Genomic DNA, 21,681 nt, shown 5'->3' on the forward strand with positions numbered 1-21,681 from the left:
TTATTGTACTTGTTCTTTCAAGAAATAACATTGCAAAAATAGCATCGCCAGCCCATTATGTTTACCGTTAACCTGCATGACCAAACAATCTCAGCTCTACCACCCTCCTCATTGCTCTTTGATCCTTTTGCATGGTTTTGTGATTTATTTTTTTTTTTTTTACATTTGGTTTCATACTGATAGGCAACCACTTTTGAAGAAATCTGTCTTATGTGTACATACAGCAACTGCATCAGTGAAGGCATTACCATAAAACTGATAAGAAATAGTGCTAAGAGCTAGTTCCTCTACTTTAATCCATTTATCCTACTGTGCCTTCCCGTAGTCAAAATGAAGATATGTCCATGGGACCCAGCAAAGAACCAAATTTACATACCACAATAAGACATTAAATAGTTACAACTGCAATTGCTTAAGGATAATTTAGCCTATTATCCCCTTCCGTGTTTGGACTATTGGTAAGAGTCGATGCATGGGTAAAAAAAAAAAAGTGTATTTTATGTGACAAACAGAAGAATGCTTCACTAATTTAGAAGAGTCACGAAGAATAAAAGGAATTGCAAATTAAAAATAAAAAAGAGAATGCAGTTGTTCAGGGGATTTTGATACTTGTGATATTTGTACTGGGACCAAAACAACGCTTCTTTTAATAAAGCTGTCATCATCACATATCATATAAATGGCCACGTTTCAGCCCAAAGCACCTTACAAACAATGAACCCAATCTGGCAGTCGTTATTTAGTCTTCACGCTCATTAGTTTTTTATCTAAACCAGTCTGATCTGATCAGACTTTTTCATCTGTTGTTTAGGCAAGGATCTGAATGCATTTTATCACGGTATATTTGTTAGCTTTTCAAAATCATTTAATGTCTCTCCAATACTCATTATAAGCAGCATTACAATATATAAGTTGTCTCTTGTAAAAGATGCACATATTCCTCTGAAATTAACTTTTACTTGCTCCTTAAAGGAGAAGTCCTATGAAACACCTTTAAGGTGAGGAATAAAAGAACGGTAACTTTTAGGTAACACATCTATAGACTAAAAAGCACCTTCATAACCACAGTCTCTTCTATTTCAAACTTGTTATCCGGTCTGGAGCACTCACTTCAGGAATGTCACTGCTATCAGCAGTGAAGCCCTGTCTGGGTACAGCTAGGACTTAGTGTACGAGTGTCCTCACTGAAGCCCATCACCACACCAAATGCCTGGGCTGTCTGACGAGAATCTGAGGTGGAAGACCAGAGATGAAATGAATATGCAGACAGGACCACCGCTCCAGCTGCAGATAATTTGCCATTTAAGTGTATTTGAGACAGACAGACAGATGAGACAGAACAGAGACACGTCCCCTGACACTGTCCGTTTTGTACCACTCTGTGGCCACCTATTCCAAAACAAGTCTGTCAAGGCTGACCTTTCAACGCTCAGCTGCTTGGGGACTAAGTGGGAAAAAAATGACAATGATATTTTATAACAGGAAAAAAGAGGGGTTTTTTTCTAGATTTGCACTATTTATAAACGAAGACCTTTTTGAAAACTGTGTGGGTCTTTGTCTCAATCATCTTTGAACTCACTGCTAGCATCTCCAAACATGAACATTTTCAGAAAACAAACAGGACAAACCAAAGACCGAAAGGTCTTCTTAAACTTGTTTATGCTGTTACAGATCTGTATATTTTTACATTTGCTTTCTATAAACTGTATTTAGTAATAGTGTCCAGGCCATGAACCTCTAAAATTGATTTTTCCATAGTACCGCTAAGAAAACTTTTCTCTTAATTAATCTTCTCAATGACCTCGTGGCCAGCATCATGCATTCTTATTTATTTTTCATGTGAACAAACATTCACAGATTTTATTTAATTACAAGGTGAAAAACATTACTCATCAAACACCAATTGCTAACATCTCTGCATTTCCCATGATGATACTTGCAGCTGAATTCCTAAACTTATAGTTGATTCAGGCTGAAGAGTGGTGAGGTTGAACACTGCCTGTAAGCGAATGCACGGCCAAATCCCTGGCCAAAGGGTAATTCCAAACAGCCAGAGGAGGAAGGCACCCGCAGCTTCCACAAAGATGCTCATTCAGCGAAACCAAACTGAACTACTCTATGGCTTCTGCACATTTGAACAGGATTTAAGTCATCTCAGTAGCTCATTATGTGTGTTTCCTTCTGACTGACTCCTGAGTTCTTACTGAACTTACTAAATTTTTAAATCAGTATATTTAGGACAATCAAAGTAAGTACACAGCGTACCTTCAACCCATCCTTTCATTTTTTTCTCCCATATTTTTTCTGGGTATATATCCACGTATATCCTAATACACACACATCTTAATTCAAAATTTATATTAAAATCCTTCTTTGGTTGTTTTACTGAAAAATCTAAACCCTTCCCAGCAAATTACAATTCATGCACCAGGAAATAAACACAAACATTTGCATTATCTGCTGAAAAGCAGCACAGCACAGCTCTGTAAGGCTTTAAATAAAGATGACACTTAGCTAGCTGAAGTTTCTTCTTACACACATATAAATCAGGAGGGACTTACCTGAAGTCATGAAGATTCACCAGAGTGAGAGGCAAACGAGACTTGGTGAATTGAATTATTGAAGAAGTTTATCAAAACCAGGCTGAACTATCTGGGGACCAGACAGTAACACTGTGACGGTTCCATTGTGACGATGCTGGAGGGCAACACGCCACAGACCTCTAGAGTTAGATTTTAATACAAAAGCAGTGTTATTAGAGAGCTATTTTTTAATAAGACTTCTCATTTATTGGAGAACAAATGCTGCTAGTAATAACACTGGAATCTGATATTCCCCAAAGCAGTCGCTGACAGGTTAATTCAGCCACTGAAACAAGAAGGTGATGCTATTCTAGATTTCTTTTTGATACGTAAGAGGAATAAAAGAACTGGTTATAAAAATAAATTTGGAGTATGCAATTATATGCCAATTCTAAATTAAAGTATTCACCAACGTTCGCAGAACCCTTAGAAAAGGCAGGCTGGCACTTTCAGTCACAGCTCTTGGCATCAAAAGGGGAACTTCTGCACAGCGAGGGAACCAGCCAGGAAGTCACTAACCACGAGGCTGAAAGATCTGCGTGGGGAAGGAGACCGGAGTTTTTCAAGCCAGAGATACATATCTCAAGAAGAAAAATCTCAAAGGCAGTGTGCCTGGTCCTCACTTGTCAAAGAGACCAAGAGACAGAACAAGTCCTGTGGGGATAACGGAATTCACCTGGAGCTGAAGAAAGCACCAAAGAGACGCCCCACCTTAGAGCTTGGGAACGGCCAAGGAGAGTGGAGGACACACCTACCAAAGCCCAGCCAAGGGAGCCGCTTCAGAAGATATTAAAACAAGCAATGAAAGATTTGTTGGCTACATGAAGAGATAAACTGCAAACTGGAGCTACAGTGAGGCTGGAGTACAGGTTTAAGATAGCAGGTAACTCTAAATTACACGAATACACGCTCAAATTCTCACTGAAGTCAATGACAACAACATGGAAACTGTCACAGTCGGGATGAACACTTATCTCAAGAAACCAAATGTCCAAAAATGAGGAACTCAGTAATTTCCATCCAGAACAGTGAAAGAACTGGCATATGAAATTTCACCTGGGGTAGCAAGTCTAAATAAATCAAGCAAGACACAAACGATATCATGCAGTCAGAAATAATAAATGTTGTACCTATCTTTAAAGAGAAAAAAAAGTTATCAGAGCAACTAAAAGCCCTTTCTTCTAAGCTCAGCAGCAGCAAAGCTTGAGAACAATTTTAAGGAAAGAATAATCAAAGCCAATGAAGCTAAGATAATTTGTGGGAAAACACCACACAGGTTGAATACAGGTAAGGCACACTAACCTGACGTCTTCCTTAAAGAAGAAAACTCAATCTTCTAGAAAAAGGAAATGAAATCAATGTCAGCTGTCTAATTTTGGTAAAGCTCTAATGTCATGTCACCTGGGAATTTATTACTTAAATTGAAGATGGGGGATTAGTACAAAAATCTCAGATTGGCCTGAAACTGCTAGAGGTAGGAAGGTAAAAGCAACATGAAACGGGGAAGGTCAGGCTGGGGGGACGTTATTAGCGTTCACTGCTGAAGGAGAGCCAGTCTGGGTTAATATTTCACCAATTATACTGGCACACAGATACTACGGTCCTGTTAAAAAGTTAAAGACAAGAAGCTAAATGACATCTTTATAGAGAGAACTGGGATGGCACAGACCAAGGACTGTGCAGTACCTGGACCAGAGCACCAGGGAGAGGCTATGGTTCAGCATTGCAGAGTGTGGATCCTGTATTTGGAAACTAGAAAAAAAAAAAAATCAATCAGCCTTGGGAAACTACAGGGGGGCATCACAAAATAAAACACTATGTGATGTGGCTGCAAAATAAAACAGAACAAAATGCAATCCGGGAAGGTATTACGTTAGAGTTTCACTACAAGATAGGACGCAATTATCGGTGTTTCACAAAGCCCTGCTAAGACCCTCTCTGGTGTAGTATGCACAAATCCAGACATTTAGCTTCCCAAATTCAAACAGAAACAAATGCAGAAATATCAGGGTGATTGTGAGAATAAAACTCCCGTCTTGCAAGGAGAGGCTAAAAGGGTTTGATATGTCTGGAAATGGAAAGCTGCGAGGGATGGCTCTCTTATCATTAGAGAATGGAGATGTTTTCCCCCTAGAAAGTCTGCAGGGGAAGAAAATACCAGAGAGCAGAGCTTTTAGTACTAATGGAAACTTCAGCAAAGACAAGGCAGAAAAAAACCACCCATCCACTCAGCCTAGGAATGACAAGGATTTTAAAAAGGAGAGGATGGGCCAGCCTTTTCACCGGAGTAATGCTGATCGCCTGCCTAATGCCACGGCAGAGTTTAACAACGTTTTCAACTGGCCGATACAGTCATGTGCAGTTTCTGTGCCTACGCTGGAGAAAACACCACGAGTGTTTCACATGTGAACCTGGAAGAAGGTGGTGTGACGCCTGCCGCACCTCCCCTCTCCCACGGGTGATCACACATTAATTTTCCTGCAAACCTTCAATTAGAGGAGGGAATCAAACAGACAATTATCTTAATAAAACCTCGAATTACATGCAAATTAAATTCAAGACCACTGAAAATTTGATCTTTGGCTAGGAGTAGGTAATGAATTGGGGTTTGTCTTGAGCAGTTCTTAACTGGGTTTAGGTAGTTCTGGGATATCCAAGAAAAGATAAATTGACTAATGTAAAATGATTAGGATAAACGCTTGGTTTTTACAGCTTGTTACAAAATGTAATTAAAGAACAAAGAAACTTGTTCTCAGTAACTGCCTCCAGATGAAAAATGCTTCTTTTTTTCCCCCACCAGTGCTGTTTGCAACGCTGAGTGCCAACAGCTTCAGTTCAGGAAGCAAGCCAGGCTGGCTGGGTACCCAGGTGGAAGCATCCCAGAAGTGGCCCATTTTGGTCTCCATACAAGCCATCAGGAGTTTTAATCAAATGAATTTAATGGAAATAGGAAAAAGCCTACTATTTAGCAGAAGAATTTACCTCCTACCCAGTTAGGAAAGGTAGGTTAGTTTTCATAATTTAGTTACCCTTATACACATCAAATATGACAATAAAAGCCAGCAACAGTTTTAGATGGTAAAACTGAGAAGTGGAGGTCCTCTGAAAGTAAAGTCTAACTATTTACACGCTGCAAGTTATACAACATAATTAAAATGAACTAAAAAGAATTGTGTTTTTCCACAAAACTTAATGGAGGGACGGTACTGCAACTGAAGCTACACTTTAAACTGAGGAAACATAAGGCACAGACCTCTGACAATACTTCTACTTTACATGAAATAGAATTAGGTTATCTCAGGTTATTCTGGCCTCACCTGCTTCTGCTGTAATTCATTCCTGGGAAGCATATTCCTTTCCCTTAGATGCTTGCAATACAATTCAGAGAGCATTTTACACTCATGTAACTTGCTCCAAACTTTTGTATTTTTCCCTTTGCAATACACAAAACTTTTTTTAAGAAACAAATTTTTCCTATTTCACCATTTCAAAGATGCTTCAATAGTGTTGCAAATGCTATTGGACACATTTCAAGGAAGCATGTGGAGACTGATTGTTCCTTTCATTATTAACTCCATTGATAAACATCGATTCGAGCCAAAAAATTATCTTTTTGTTTTTAGAGTCAAACTTCATCTGTTACCCAGTCTGCCAATTAGATCACAATCCGTCAAAAATATGTGAACTTCTGGTCTATGAAACAATTGACTGTTCTACAGGGAGGCCACTTTGTAGGGCTTTACATACAACTTGGATCAAAGGTCTCACCTTTGCTGAACAGACAGAAAAAAGGGAAATATTGTGTAAATTAATACTGCTTTCTGCAAAAGCAGAGTCAGTTCTGGGTGTCTTAAAAGTTAATTGGAATTTGCCTTTATTCAATTAAATGATGAGAGTCAGGCCAGAGACATTTGTTTAGAATAACACAGCAGTTAGAAAAACACTAGCTGGAAGACAGGACACAAAACTGACGTTTGCATCTGCTATCACACAATATGCCGTGGATTTATGGGCACGCTCCAGAAGTGAAGAGCTGCCATAAACCCCGCCTGGTCGGGCAGCGCAGCCGCCCAGCAGCGCAGAGCAGCTGGAGCGCCGGTCCTGGCAATCACAAAGTGCCGATCACCGGCTCAGGCACAGACGATTTACTGTGAATTACAGGGGGAAAGGAGAAATAAACCGTGTAGAGCCTGGATCCATACACAGACTTCTCACATTTGAGTTTCAAGCACAGTCTTTTGATAAAGGGTGCTAGGAGAAGAATTACTGTCCCATGCTGCTCTGCACAGCTGGACAGGAAGATGAAACAGAAACTGAAAGAGAAGAGTTCTATCCTTGGTTTTAAATATAGCGCCGTCATAAAGATCAATACCTGTCAGGCACTGATTGTGCTTTTGGTTTGATTACAAATGAATTTTCATTCCGGTGCACAGAATTCAGGTTTACGGAATCAGCATTGCGAGGACTCTGCAGTCTAACAGGTGGTGGGACCTGGCAGAAAGCTTTTTTTTTTAAAAAAAAAAAAAAAAAAAAAAACCAACCCTACAGCATACAGAGTAAAAAATTCTGTCTAAAATGAACATTGTAGTCCCAAAGAAGTAAACATTTTAGTGTTATCTGAAGCACACATCATCTGTGCTGCCTTCCCTTGCCAAGCTCTCAGGTACCACGGTACGCTACTTTATTATTACAGGGTGAAAACAAGGAAATTAAGTTAAAAAATATTTATTCTTCCTCTAGCTGGGATTAATTTCTGAGGTAAGCACGCAGATATGACCCAAGTACAACTTGTACTTAGAATTTCCTATGTGATAAGTAATGATGCTGAAAACGCTGCTGTTTGCATACACCTCCTGAGAGGATGCTTATTATGCAAAAATGAAGACATGAGAATGCTGATGAAAATCTGCGAGTCACTTATCAAACACTGACCTGCAATGAATATTAAGAAAAACCTCTTTTATATGCAAATGTTTAATCCGATCGAGTTTAATCACTACTTTTCTTTCTCAGGACTGATGAGTTGTGTACGTACTGTGCGCTGTAAGTTACAATCTTCCATATCTCTCAAAAAAAAAAAAAAAAGTTGTTGAACACACAGAATAGAAAATTAATCTTTTCTTATTATTTAACTCACCTGTGAGACTATCCATAAAGCCTATTTTGTCTGCCCACCTGCTGATCACTGGAGTAATATCTGGTTTACATGGACCAAGTACTTCCATTCTCTCAACAAGACAAACTCGAAGTATAATTGATTTCTCCGATGGATTTTCTAATGAATATCTATTGCTACTCTCATTGCTAAAGTACTCACTGATGTGTGTGTTCCAACAAATATAAATCTGTTTATTTACTATCCAACTTTACAACCAGCTACTAGCTGGGGAAAAGCGAGATGAAAGAAAAAACTTCAATGGCCATGAATTTAGGAACATTAGGCTCCCAACTGGCTGGCTAGCAGGAGCGCCATCTTGTAGCCCCTCTCTGTGACCACCCAGAGGAGCAAAATCCTCCATCCTACAGCAAGCATTGGCAAGATCTGAGCCTCATTACAAAGCAACATCATCACATTCTGTAAATCAAACTCATAACTCTACTGCATGCTGAACCACAACAGAATTTGAAGCGCTGATCTGTTGTACTGTCGTTTTATCAAAAATATGCATTATGCTAATAAAAATTAACATCTCAGGGCCTGACACAGGAAATTGATTTACATCAAAACTTGGATTTAAAATTTGAATTTGAAGCTAGGATTTAACTTCTCAAAGAGGACACAATGTACTAGACAGATAGAAATTTGGCACGCATGTTTTGATCCAGGTCCGGATCACTCATTACAAAGGATTAATTCCTTAGTAACCGGATCAATAGCAGCAAAGATAGTACAACGTAGCTGTCAAAAGAATGATTTACATATACAAATACATGTTCCAGATGGCCACTTGAGAGGACACTGAATTTAAATCAAAGCAACAGATTGGATTTATTTTAAGAAATGTGGAAAATGTGCACACTCATGAAGGGCCGTATGTTGGACTTGGTGACCTTGGCGTTCCCACCAAACCCAAAGCCAAGAGAGGTGCCTCAGGGTATACGACTAGGTCTTCATTACTTTTCAAAGTCTTGCTTGGAAGAGACTGCTAAACTTTACTATCCTTCAATACTACTCTTTTTACTCAGACTCATCGGAACAAGCTTTAATATCTTTATGCCTGGTAGTTTATAATTATAAAGTTCATGAGCCACATAATGTCACTTACGCAAAAAAGGAAAAATTCTCATCTTTATTGGTAAAGTCATAATTTAAAACTGAAAGTCATAATCTAAAACTAACTTATGAGAGCATAAAGGACACCTAAACTTATGGAAGATGTAGGAATAAATTGCTGAATGTAGACCGACCAGCAGAGCTGACAGATATTCTTTGGTTTAGCACTTCTAATTGCCAAAGTTCATGCCAATTAACAATAATTGTCCAATTCTCAAACTCCTGCAGAATAGCCTGCGTAACAACTTTCTGACTATCCAAAAGATATTTGCAGTTTTCACCCAAGAGAAGGCATGGGACATTTTAATGCATGATTTTATAGCAGAACATTACTATTTTCATAAAATAAAAAAGGATTTTAATTATTTTATTAATGAATCTAAAAATAATTTTTAAAAAAATAATTAAAATCCAGGAACAAATTTTGTTTCAGAAACAATTAAGACTGTTGCTTGACAACGCTGTAATTACAGGCAAAGTTATTTAGGAAATCCAAACTTTACAAGTAAGGTTAAGAGAAGCTGAGCATCTCGCTGAAGCCACACCACGCACGGAGCAGAGATGGCTTACTGGAAGGACCCCACTGATTTCAAAGACAAGACCAGCAGGTGGGACTCAGGGAAGGCTCTTCCCACCATCCCATTAGAAGTCATAAGAAACACAAATGAAATCCCAGCAAAGGTGAACTAACCAAGCTGACTCTCAGCTGTATTAAATTCTTATTCTTGCTGAAACCCATGGCAAAAACTGACATCAAACCCTTTTACCTGAAATCTATAATGCCAGGACTGGACACCAAGACCACCTCAGAAATTTCAAAGCTTTGCTGGTGGAACTAGCACATGTTTTCAAATAATAAAGACAATATTTGAGAAAGAAGGAGATAAAGCTATCAAAGCTCAAATCAGGTGAGTTCCTCGGAAAAGTGCCACTGGAAACTGTTCAGTTAACATTTTTCAAATTTTGCAGAAATTCTCAAGCTAGCCATCTCTGCTATGACTACAAAATTGAAGTTTGCATGGTGTACTTATTCTTCAATAGTAACTCATATGGAGAAAAATCTGGTTTTATAATGCATGCTGGTTATAGCCTTAATTAAGGAAAAACCACAACAGTAACTTACTGGCTAAAAAATATAATCACCCAATGGCCAAACTAAAACAAATGATTAAAACTGCTTGTTCTATTATTTTGACAACAGCATATGGTTCAATACCAAAGCCAAATTAATTCTCCATTAAAACATAAAAAAACATTTTAAGCCTGATTTTTAAATTATTAAAGTGTAGCTATCATCTACTTCTTGTGAAACCACAAATGAGTCTCATCGCTTCTAAAATTAATCTGTAACTCCAGCAAACACATAGACTATATTCGCCATTAAATTATAATCGATGATGGGTAAACTTTATCAATGCACTAATATTTAATTATCTTTGGTTCTGAGTTTGAACTCCGAAGTCTATCTGGAACATCTGAGACATTGTCGTGTGCCGCATCCATCAGTGAATACGAGGGCTCACAAAACGCTCCCTTCATAAAATGACGCAAGTTTCCTGGTTAAGTAACAATATGGGAAACAGCTGACTCAAAAATAATATAAATTACAGACAGATTAAAAGCCCTCATAACTTTTAATTAAGCAATAAATCACAACAGACTACACAGGAGGGCTGATTTATGCACTCCTCAAGTGAGAAGCAGTAAATAAAATTAGACAGGACAGAATACACATCTTACTGGAGAAGAAGAATCTATCCTTTGGCGTTTCATTCATACGTAAAAACCCGTTCATCTTTTGTTATTCTGGTGGCTATAGCCTGCAACACGCTTATTTATAACACAAAGACGTGTCGCGATCTATAGGTAATGAGGAAGGATTAGCTGAATTTCTGCAAACTTGTATTTCCAACTCTTAGTGTCCCTGCTAAAACAGGGACCTCAGGAGGCAGGGAGAGCCCCAGACAGCTGTACAGTGGAAACAGCTTTAATTTCTCTTTTCCTTCCCCAAGCCCACCTGCATGTGACTAGAATGAATTTCAAACTTTTGGAAAACAGTCCTTGCAAACAACAGACCTCCCTGACACAGGGGCTGTGTTTGACAACTGCTCAGTAAGATGTAATTGGGCCTTGAAATCCAAAATCTCAAAGTGGTTTATATTCCAGCCAGCAATCTGGTAATGCTGATGATCCTGACGCTGTCACCTAAAACAGATGCAAAATTCATGTATTCAACTTGCAGTTCAAATGCACACTTTTAGCTGAAGGCAAGCCCAGCACAATCCTTCCAGGCAAGCGAGGAGAGATCAAGAGGAGTAAAGAAGGTCATTTGCACTTTTATTCTGCTGCCGTGGAGGAGGAAACCAATTAAACAACATAAAAAGAAAATAAAATCCATTCCTGAATCTATCAATCAGCTACAGTGCATAAAACAAAGCAAACTGAACAAATGAGACGGGTATAATTTCTGGGAAAAGGCCACAAGAGAAGTCTGCACCAGAAAAAATATTAACACTTCTTAAGTATCAATCAATGATAACTGCTGTAGACGGAACAACACAGCAATGCTAAATGCTTCAAAAAGGCAAGACCAGGGTTATTTTAAGGACCATAATGCAAGAGGTGCCTGAGCGTTCCTGGGCTTCTCAGGAGCTCTGACAGGTGAATTCACATAGTGTACATCTTCATGTCCATTCTCGCCAATCACACAGCAACTTTATTTCCAATTATTCTCTTTTGTTCATAAAGGAAAGTCAGAAAGTAGGAATTTTCTGCTCTGAACATTCAGGGTATGTTCACAGCATGCGGGTGAGTCAGACCGACTTTAACAAACTCTGTTCCTCTGAGAATAAAGCTAACCACCTGAATGCGGCCAACTTTACACTGAGGACACACAGGATCTGCTATGTATTTATAAGAAAATTCAGTTCTTCTAAAAGACACTGCTGTCCACTGGAAAAATGAAAAAAAGTGACCAAAACCTTAACTAACAACCAAGCTAGAGCTGCATACCTAGGAGAGCAAATGCAGAAGACCTCAGCACAGAGGTCTGGATGAGACACATACAGACTTAAGATATTTGGCTGACTGAAGAATGTATTAGATGCTTTGCCCTGCAGAGGAAACTCATTTCTTTAATGCAGTTTTCCCAACATCAGAACTGGGGGCAGGCTACGGTGACATCCCTTCTTACAGCTTCCTGCTAGAATAGCCTCGCACTGGTTTGTCACAGTAGCAGATGCTGTATCAGGCCAATGCCGGTACCTTGTTTGTCAACTCAGCCCAACCCAACCCAACCCAACCCAACCTTCATTCAGGCTGGATGCTCTGCACTGAGATTCAGATTGCACGTACAGTCTCCGTAGATTGGAGAGAGCTGGGCTGCCTTCTGCTTAATGCACTCCCTTTCAACATCTTGCATTCACAACATCTTGTTGCATTCACACTTCAAAAAGTTTTGAAATCATTATGTGGCAGGTTCTATGGAACTATAAATTACTGTAATTAATTTCACTACTTGACTTAGAATCTATTTCAAAATAAATTTCCACATTCATGTCTTCTATTATAGCAAATGTTTTGCAATCAACAAGTTAATATTTTGGAAACTAATTTTGTACAGAAAGATATTATAAAAGACAGTAAAGAGAAGGAAAGTGCATCAAATCTTCGTTTAACTTCCAAAAGCAAGAGAAGGGATACTTCTGTGTAATTCACTGTTTCTGAAGACTAAATCACATGTGACAACAAGCATGATGCCAAATATCTGTTTTTCACATCTTCTACCATATGAAAAGGTGAAGACGTACCAACATGTTCTGTTCTGAATATTCTTGGGTTTGTTCCAATTAGAACAGAAGCTAGGTCCTTATTTTAACTGTTATGTTGTATTTCTTCTTCCTTAACGATTGTGAACCTAAAACTTAGAATAAATTTCACTGCAAAACTTTGCAGAAAAGACCTTCCTTAACGATTGTGAACCTAAAACTGAGAACAAATTTCACTGCAAAACTTTGCAGAAAAGAAACAGAAAACTTTCTAAAAGGAGGAAGGAGGGGAAAAAAAAACCCCAAGATTAAATCTGCTGCCAAGGAATAAGCAAGGCATCAATCCTTTGTGTTCTCCTGCTCCTAAGACAAAGACAAGCAAGAGTAAGTTCAGTCTCGGTGTTAGACGCTGTCACGCTGATTTATGACACACAGCACACGCTGGTCCTCCAACATGACATATCGTCCACAAGAGATTCAGCACAAACCAAAATTCCTTCCTTGAGAAATATTGCCCAAACCAATTTAACTTCAGTTCCTTAGGTGAAATGCTAATACTTTCTCCACTGGGCCACCCAAACTTCTGCGACTGATTTTCCATTTAATTCCATCTCCTCTGCAGAGAAATAAACAGGAAAAAGCACTTTTGGTATAATCCTGTTTTTCACTATATTTTGCAGTATGCTATTATATTAAACAATAAGTATATTTTTAAACATCAAATGCAGGAACTGTACTTGAATCAGAAATAATGATGGGTAAATTTTCAGTTCCAGAGATGCAAACACATAACTCTTTTACAGCGAAAAGTCCTGCTTTGATACATATTTCATGAAGACCTTGGTAGGGGCTATGTAATAGGCAGAGAAATGGTGTTTAATGAATTAGCAGGAGGCTGCTAATTTTTGTGGATTGAGTGTAATTCTAGGAAAGAGACTGGCATTGTAAGATATTTAATTTCACAAAGTGCAAATGTACTCTCACAATTACAGAAAATAGCATTACGCCATATATCAAGAGGCATTATTATTAAAGAGAAATTTAAAGGAGCTATACAGTAAAAAAAGCCAAGCGAAAAATACTTTTGAGGAAGTTGTTAAACTGCTCCATTTCTGCAAGGCTAAAGCTTTTCAAGAGTTGCAATTGTGAGAATATGTTTATAGGACACTCTATATTCAACAGAAAACCTGCAGGAGAAATGAAAATCAAGTGTGCATAGCTATTGAAGCTGAATACAAAATTAATATATGCTGGGAATTGGAGTTGATGCCTCGGGCTTGTATACCTGAAGGACAAGACGGGAAATGGCTGTATTTTCCTTAGGAAACGAAGCAGTACCCACCGGCATGGGATACTCTCCAGACAGTCGCTTCGGGAAGATGAGGTAGCGCTCAGGCTGCACAGATTCGGCTTGCTATTTTTGCTCACTTAATGAACTAAATTACTGTTTAGTATCAAAACCTTCAGTCACAGCAAGAAAAGTGTAAGGAAACCAGGAGGCTCTCACTATTTTTTGACACAGAAAATTCTCCCACATTAGTGTAGCAGCCAAAAAAAAACCTGTCATTTTTACGATAGTGTAAAACCACACTAGAATCAGAAGACAAATGTTTTCAATGCTCTAACTCCTTCCTTTAAGGCTGAGTGGGAGGAAATCAGACCTTTGGAAGGTAAACAGAGATGAAGGATAGGGTTTTTGTTTCCAAAAGTTAAGTTGCACATGAGACAACCAGGTGTTGATAGACTGGGCCAGAGGAATATATAGGTCAGGTGCGTCCTCGCATGTCACATTCTATGGGATCTTACACCGCCGATGCTACTGATAGAGCAGCACAGGACTGGGCTCAGAGATAAACTCCTGGCTGCTGAAATCCATGAGAGGAAGAGAAGTGCCTTGAAAAAGTTCAGTGACCTTTCTGACAATTAGAAATCTATATTATAAAAGAAGGGATTTAAGCAGGTGCTACTTATAGCTAATACATTATTAACAATATTCCTGAAGATCGGTTTCTGATACTGAAAGTAAGGGTTATAGATGCTACTCGCCATCCAGGGATTGGGTGTGAGCTAATTCAGTGACAGCAGCGAAAGATGCTGGGTTAAAACTTAACTTCTAACAAAGTTAGGAGTTAGTTAGGAGCCTACAAGTTTTCAAAATACTTCATACACATGCACATATAACCATATACATATATATGTATAAAAGATACATTTATGCAAAGGAAGAGTACAACTGAGTATTACACCAAAACAGAGCATGAAAATAAAATATTTTATAGTCAGATAGACTCAAAATCAAGAGAATAAGTATTTTAATAATTCACAGTCAGAGAAGGGGCAAAGATAAAGGAAAGAGGTTGCAAATATTTTGTGTCACCAAGTAAGGACAGGAATATAACTTGAAGGAGGGAAAACAGGAGAAATACAGTAGTGTTACATGTTGCTTTTTCAGAAACTTTATGGTATACAAAATTATTGCTCTGAGCGCAGTTACCTACCGAAATAAAAACTGACTTTGTTTCATTGCAGTGCCCTGTGATAAGCCACGCTATGTTGCTCTTCCTTGAGCGGAGTTAGACACAGTCTAAGGGTATTTTTGGATCATGGAAAGCTAGCTTGCCAAATGTGAGCAAAAAAATTGCCTTGAGAAATGGCTACTGAATGTGAGCATGTCAAACTTTAGTCTGCATATCACTTTACTGGGTTTTGCATTTTTTTTGAGGAATTGAAGTGTGACAAGCCCTGGAAACATCTTAAAAAAAGGCCTTTCCTGAACAGACCTTTCCTAACATTACAGATTAGAAAAGGGGACAGATGACACAGGCACATCCCCTCTCCACCTGTAACCCAAGCCCAGCTTTGCCTCGCAAGAGACAGTGACTTCTACAGTTAACAGCAGCCTCTGAGCCCATTCAGTCTGGTACATTCTAATGGTGAGTTTTCAAAGCCTATAATTTCGTAACATTTTCACTTTTGAAAAGAAAATGGACACATTTTTTGCTGATTAAAAAAAATTTGTTTTTGCTGAAGCGCACGTAGGACTAAACCAGTCATTTTCTATGAAAAGGTTACCAGAAATTCATACATCTTCACACCTGCTCCTGAGAGATCTGATCTGTAAATGCATCACTGCCCTCCTTTAACTTCTGTATGCAATTTCAGGAAAAGTACTTGCAATTGTAATGTGCAAGGTGTCTGTATTTCCCACCCTCTACAGTGAACACCAGAAAATGTCATTAATAAAATATTAATTTTAAAGAAAGCAGTAAGCTTAAATTTCAAATACATTACACTTTTTTTTCCTGCTATGCCTGCCTTTACAAATGCTCTCAAGCCTTTACAAATGTTTGCTTAAATATATACAGTATATATAAAGGGAATAAGCTTCTTGCTATAATATTTGTCCTTTAGCAGGACTGGCTAAGAGAGAGAGGGGGAGGAAGGAGAAGGAGGGAAAATCTTGACAAGAATATATATTAGAGCAATCAATAAAAATATAATCCTTGGAATTCATGAGTCTTTAAAATAAGATGCATTTTCTTGTCGTTATCCTAAAAACCTATAAAAGAATATCCAAGCAATAAACCCCCCATAACTCATATTTAACCTTTCATCGTGTAGAACTACATATTAAATAGCTTAGCAACTGCATGCTGTGTAAGTGCATTCAAATAAGAGCAGAAATAGAAAAATGGAAATGCTACACCTCTTTTAACATGCATCGCACAGCCAAGAACATCTGCCAGCTGACCCCATAATCCAATCGGCTGTTCAGAAGCAATCACATCCTTAGATAAGAGCTGCACAGCTTCTACGTGCAATGCTCATTTTCTTTACAAGATGGAGCAGAATGTAGTTAGCCAACTCTTGAACAATTTTCAAACACTTAGAGGTACGAGGAGTAATTCGACATATTACATGGATTTGAGTTAAAATACCGTCATCTCTTCCCCCAAATACTGTAATTCATCTTTTAATTTCACAGAGCAATAACGCAGAGGAACTTTAAGGCTGAAGTGACTCTATCAAACCGAGCGATTACATCAGAACAGCAAGTGCACACAGCCCATGCCAAGTGTTTGTCACTTCTATTAGAAACCAAAAAAACCTGGAATAAAATCTGGAAGGGCTCAACCTAGTTCAGCAACGATAATGAGAAGGAGAAATACATACAAGCTGCATTCTCCTAACTCTGAGTTTACTCTTGCTTCTACTGCAAAAGGAGTGGACTGCTTGAGAGGCTCTACAGGTAGGGGGGGATAAAGACATCTGAAAGAATGGCTTCCAGATATTCCAGAAGAGCCAAAACCTCTGTGGAGTTAAGAGCATAAAACCCACAGAATATCATGCAGTACTAGGATGTGTCGTTATCTCTGTATAAAACTAAACTGCTAGAAAGTTCTGCCCTAAATGCACAAGTAAGCTGCACTACACTGACATTAGGAGGATAGTCTTCTATGAAACAGTTCACGTGACTCAAATAAAATTACTTATATTCATCAAATGAACTGTTCTGACCATGCAAATTGCCCCTCTCTCCAAAGCAGGAGCTTTGCTAAAGGATCTGTACTAGCAGGGCCCTCGACATGGTGGGAAATGGTAAGAGAGAATTCCTGGAACAGTGTTTCAAGTGACGTTCTCTGTAGTTAAATTTATGTCAAATACCTGAAAGGCATTGAAAAAAAATAAGACATATAGGGGTCTGCCAAGAAGCCTAGAAAACACCCTTCAGAAGAAGAGGGTGAAAAGATTAGGAGGCTTAACGAGAAAGACATAAACTGACTGAGGGCTTTAATTGTAAGACAATGGAAAATGGAGGGTTCTTCAAAGTAACTGATTAAGCAATAACGAGACCCAAACTCAGACGCAATAATAATAATAAAAAAAAAAAAAGTAAAAATACCGAAGGAAAAAATAAGGAAATAATAAGGGAAATCTACTGGCACCTGGAGGAGTTTATTATTGGTTCCAAGTTATCTAACATCTTTATCAGCAGCATAAAACACAATAGAGCACAGCAGTCAGTGAAAGATAAAGCAAATCTCAGCACCAAGGCGATTTAGCTTTCTCATGTCTGATATCAAACAAAAGCTCAGCTAAACAGCAGCACGGTCATCTCATTTAGTTTACCATATGGGCAGGCAACTTGTGCATGCTGCCATGTGCCTAAGGACCTTGGTGCCTTTAAATCTGTGCTGGAAGTCAAAGCCCAGCGGGTGCAAAGCAAAACTCCTCCCGAACTGCACAAAGGATTGAGAAGAGTTTGGGGAGGTGATGAATAGAAACACGCACACAATATGTGTATACGTGTGCATACCCAAGTGTACATATATATATATGCACACACTTTCCTTATTAGCATAACTTCTTCTTACCCTAAAAGCTCTGAAATATACAGAATCTGATCCAATCCTATAAATCTAAATTGGAAAAAGGTAATTCATTTGTGCAATAAAACAGCTAGAAATAGCTTGTGCTTCTATCATTAAAAAAAAAAAAAAAAAAAAATCTTGTGCTTTTAACAAAAAAAAAAAAAAAAAAAAAAAAAAACACAAAAAACCCCAAAACAAAGCAAAATTAAAAAAAAACCCAAAACCCAAACCTAAAAAAAACCCCAGACTTTAATGCAGTTCTAAGGTGTCACTACTAGAGCCTGCAATAGGAAGCCCTCTAATGAATTCAGCGGGTTTTAGATCAAGACGTATGTTCCCGGTAGAGAGGCAAAAAGCACCCACCGCATCTATATTAATACCAGCCCTGGCACTTTGCAAGCACGGTGCACTGATAAACCTTACAAAGACACAATTTCCAAGTTTAAACAATTTCTTCCCTTTCATATCTTCTGAAAGGCTTTTGAAATTAGCAAATCTAATGCATGCGGGAATAGGCAACACTTTATAGCAGTAAGTTTACTTTTAATGGAAGTAGTCTGCTGTGTCTATGGGTAACAAACCCCAGTATCTTTTCATTACAAAGGAGCTTATTGTTACCATACACCTTACCATGGGATTTCATTTCGCTTCTTTGGCGATCTGTCTGATCTATTAAGAAAAGCACTGAGGTATGGGCAACATACACTTTATTGCAGTTTTATATTTTCGTAGTCCCTGCTGCTTCTGTTGGGCTACTGCCTATGAATTTCAAATAGCAGTAAGGAAAAAAAAAAAAAAAAAGAAGTATTTACCAAGTTTCTCACAGGAAAAAAAAAATAAACTGTGACGCAAATGAGGCAAGTTCAGAATCAGGTGTTAGAAGTAGCGCTGCATCCAGGGACACGACTGCTGCAGCAATGGTTGCGCAGAAAAACAACTGGATCCACCACCTCTAGCACCCACAAGCCACTACACAATTAAATCTTCGTATGAATACTATTAAAGTCATTCTACACATGCTATGCAACATATTTGATATACACATACAGTCATAACATATATATGAAGCCCCTTCAGCATGACTGTTTCTGTCCTATTAATTGATTTTCATGGTTGAATCAGAAATACAGGACAGGCAAAATCGTACTTCATCAGTGTTAATTAGTGTTGAGAATTAATCAGCAAATGTAGGAAATCACTGTTAGTTTTGCAGAAATGCATGCAGCATTAAGTAGTATTTAAATAGATGCTGATCTTTTTTTAGGAGTAGCAATTTAGAGAATATTTTTCTCTGATGGGATACTTCCAATATTGAATACACAGAAATTAATGTTCAAGGGAACTTGTGCTGTGTTGAAGGGAAATGTTCCTAAAAATAGCAATATATATTTAACAAATGTTTCTACAGCAACCGTAGTATCAGAGAGAATTTAAGTTTTAAAATATCCATGACACCTGAGCTCTCTGACGCCTATACACTGTCCAGGTGGGATCATTCATCCACAGCTTCCTGTGCTCTGGGACATAAAAATTTATTCATATAAGAAATAGGGTGTTTCAGGTCAAATTCTGCTATTACATGAGCATCTCCCCCTCAATCCTCAAGAAGTTCGAGGATTGCCTACAAAATCTGACACAAGGTGGGGTGCCAGAGATAACTCCTATCTTTAATTTCTTCGCCAGCACAGTATCTTTTGATCACAATTAAAAATACAGTAAGCACAGAAGAGATTCCTGTTGGCTATTTAACGCCGCTCACCTGATTCTTGAGATCCAGCTTTGGGCAGGGACGACCTCCGTTGTAAGGCTTCTCCTTAAGCCACTTGGATCGGACTTTCACCCCCGGTCCACAAGAAGAGCTGCAAGGGGACCAACTGGACCAATCGCTTAATTTGCAATCAAACGGGCAAGGGACCGTGCAAGATTCTTCAATGTAACCTAAACCAAAAATTTAAGAAAGGTTTTAATCACTGCAACTAATGAACTCCGATCCTCTGATGTCTCACTGCAATCTGTGTCATCAACACAAAATGAGAACGTCTTACTTGGCAGACCGACAATGCCTTCCTAACGCGAGAGTATGACATCTGTAAAGAACAGCAATGACTAAAACTAATTTCTACTTGGTGCAGTCCAATGAAGGCTGGGATAAAACTGACATAAAGGACACACACCTGCAAGCATATCTGTTGGGAAGTCACCAAGAGGTGGTGATTATCTCCCCTACAAGATTGTTGCTGTAATAAATTCTGGAGAGCTAAGTGTACAGCCCAATTTTTCACTCCTTAATATTACACTAGCCATCTCCAGGGCTGGCACAGGCAGGAGATGGAGGCTCTCTTCCCAGCAGACAGGACCGGAGGACGGGGAGGAACCAGCACTGTGCTCCTGGCAGCTCCCCCAAGACACATGAGGAACCTCTTTATACGTCTTTCCAACTGTTTTGCCTGTTCTGGCTTTCACAAAGAACATTTTAAAGCTTTGCTTTCACCTCAACCTGGCTTGACATAAAAGTCCTCCCAAGATCATCACCTCTTAAATTCATAACGCCAGACACCTGCAGGACCAACACCTTGCTGAATTAAAACCGGAGAGGGTTTCTCAGGGGAAAAAACAAGGTTCCTCCATTTAGGCACAACCCCACAGCTAGATTAGGAGCTGTCATATGGGAAGAGAGATTTTGCAGAGCCCAGCCCTGGCCGTGGGGCTGCTGGTGTGCAGAAAGGCAGAGGAGGGTGGCTGAACCCTCGGGGTGACCAGGGAATTACTGGCATGAGTCTTGGGTCTGCAGTGTGGAATAGCTCCTGCACCTTCCTGCTTACTGTGCTGCATTCGTTCTCCTCGAGTTTCTATTATCTGCTTGTCATGTCTGTATGTACTATTTTAATTCAAACAAAAAAGAGATTTCATATTAGACTGTGAAAGCTAGTGGCTGCTAAGATCAGCCTTTATTACAGGCAGCTTCGACCCTCTGACAGCTCTGGCAATGATGGTCACAGAAATAACTGCATTTCATCCCTACCGTATTTCTGATGTTTCTCATCTTTATGCCCTTTCTTTCTGTTTGGTTTTCATCACACTAACACTCCTTCTATACTCCTCACCTACAGAATACCAAATTAGATCATTCAACAACACTTTTATGAAGGGTTTTCCCCATCCTATCAAGGCAACAGTCACTGCAGCAAGGAGGGGAAAAAACAAAACAAAACAAAAAACAAACAACAGAATCCAGAAAAAACCAACCCAGAAGCAGTCGCTCTCCAAAATCCCCAGACAACAGCCCCAAACAACCGGGAAACACTGAGGCTGAGGCAAGGAGATTATTCTGGCCCAGAGCTGGATTTCACAGCTTTACCATACCTGAACCCGCTGCTGACTCCAAACCAGGACCACGCCTCATGCTCAGCATCGACCCACAGCAGCAATACGCTGCCTCCCTCCTGATCTTCACGCTGAAGTCAATATCAAGAAAGTTTTCACTCTTATTTAGGCACCCCCCACTGGAAAATGTCCTCCTTCTAGAAGTGCAAGAAATACTGATGTTTTTGTAAACAGTGCCTTCAAAATGCTAGAAACAACAGTAGTTCCCTCCTTCAGCTCAGTGATGCTCTATTTCTTCTCTCTTTTTCCTTCATGATGGAACTGTTCTCTTTCCCTTTACAGCGGCCACCCTGTATCCTGAC

General features: G+C 39.0%; 1 protein-coding gene across 1 annotated transcript in view; it reads right to left on the reverse strand.

Annotated features, from left to right (window-relative positions):
- Nucleotides 1–21,681, reverse strand: part of LOC104462846 (thrombospondin type-1 domain-containing protein 7B-like) — a gene marked incomplete at its 5' end in the record, with an annotated part of 96,667 nt that overhangs the window by 60,470 nt on the left and 14,516 nt on the right. Inside the window, one exon of the mRNA XM_010074976.1 lies at nucleotides 19,755–19,933. Coding sequence (XP_010073278.1) covers nucleotides 19,755–19,933 — 179 coding nt within the window. The remainder of the gene's footprint in view (nucleotides 1–19,754; nucleotides 19,934–21,681) is intronic.

The sequence above is a fragment of the Pterocles gutturalis genome, unplaced genomic scaffold (assembly GCF_000699245.1).
Source record: "Pterocles gutturalis isolate BGI_N339 unplaced genomic scaffold, ASM69924v1 scaffold1967, whole genome shotgun sequence".
Classification (NCBI taxonomy): Eukaryota; Metazoa; Chordata; class Aves; order Pterocliformes; family Pteroclidae; genus Pterocles; species Pterocles gutturalis.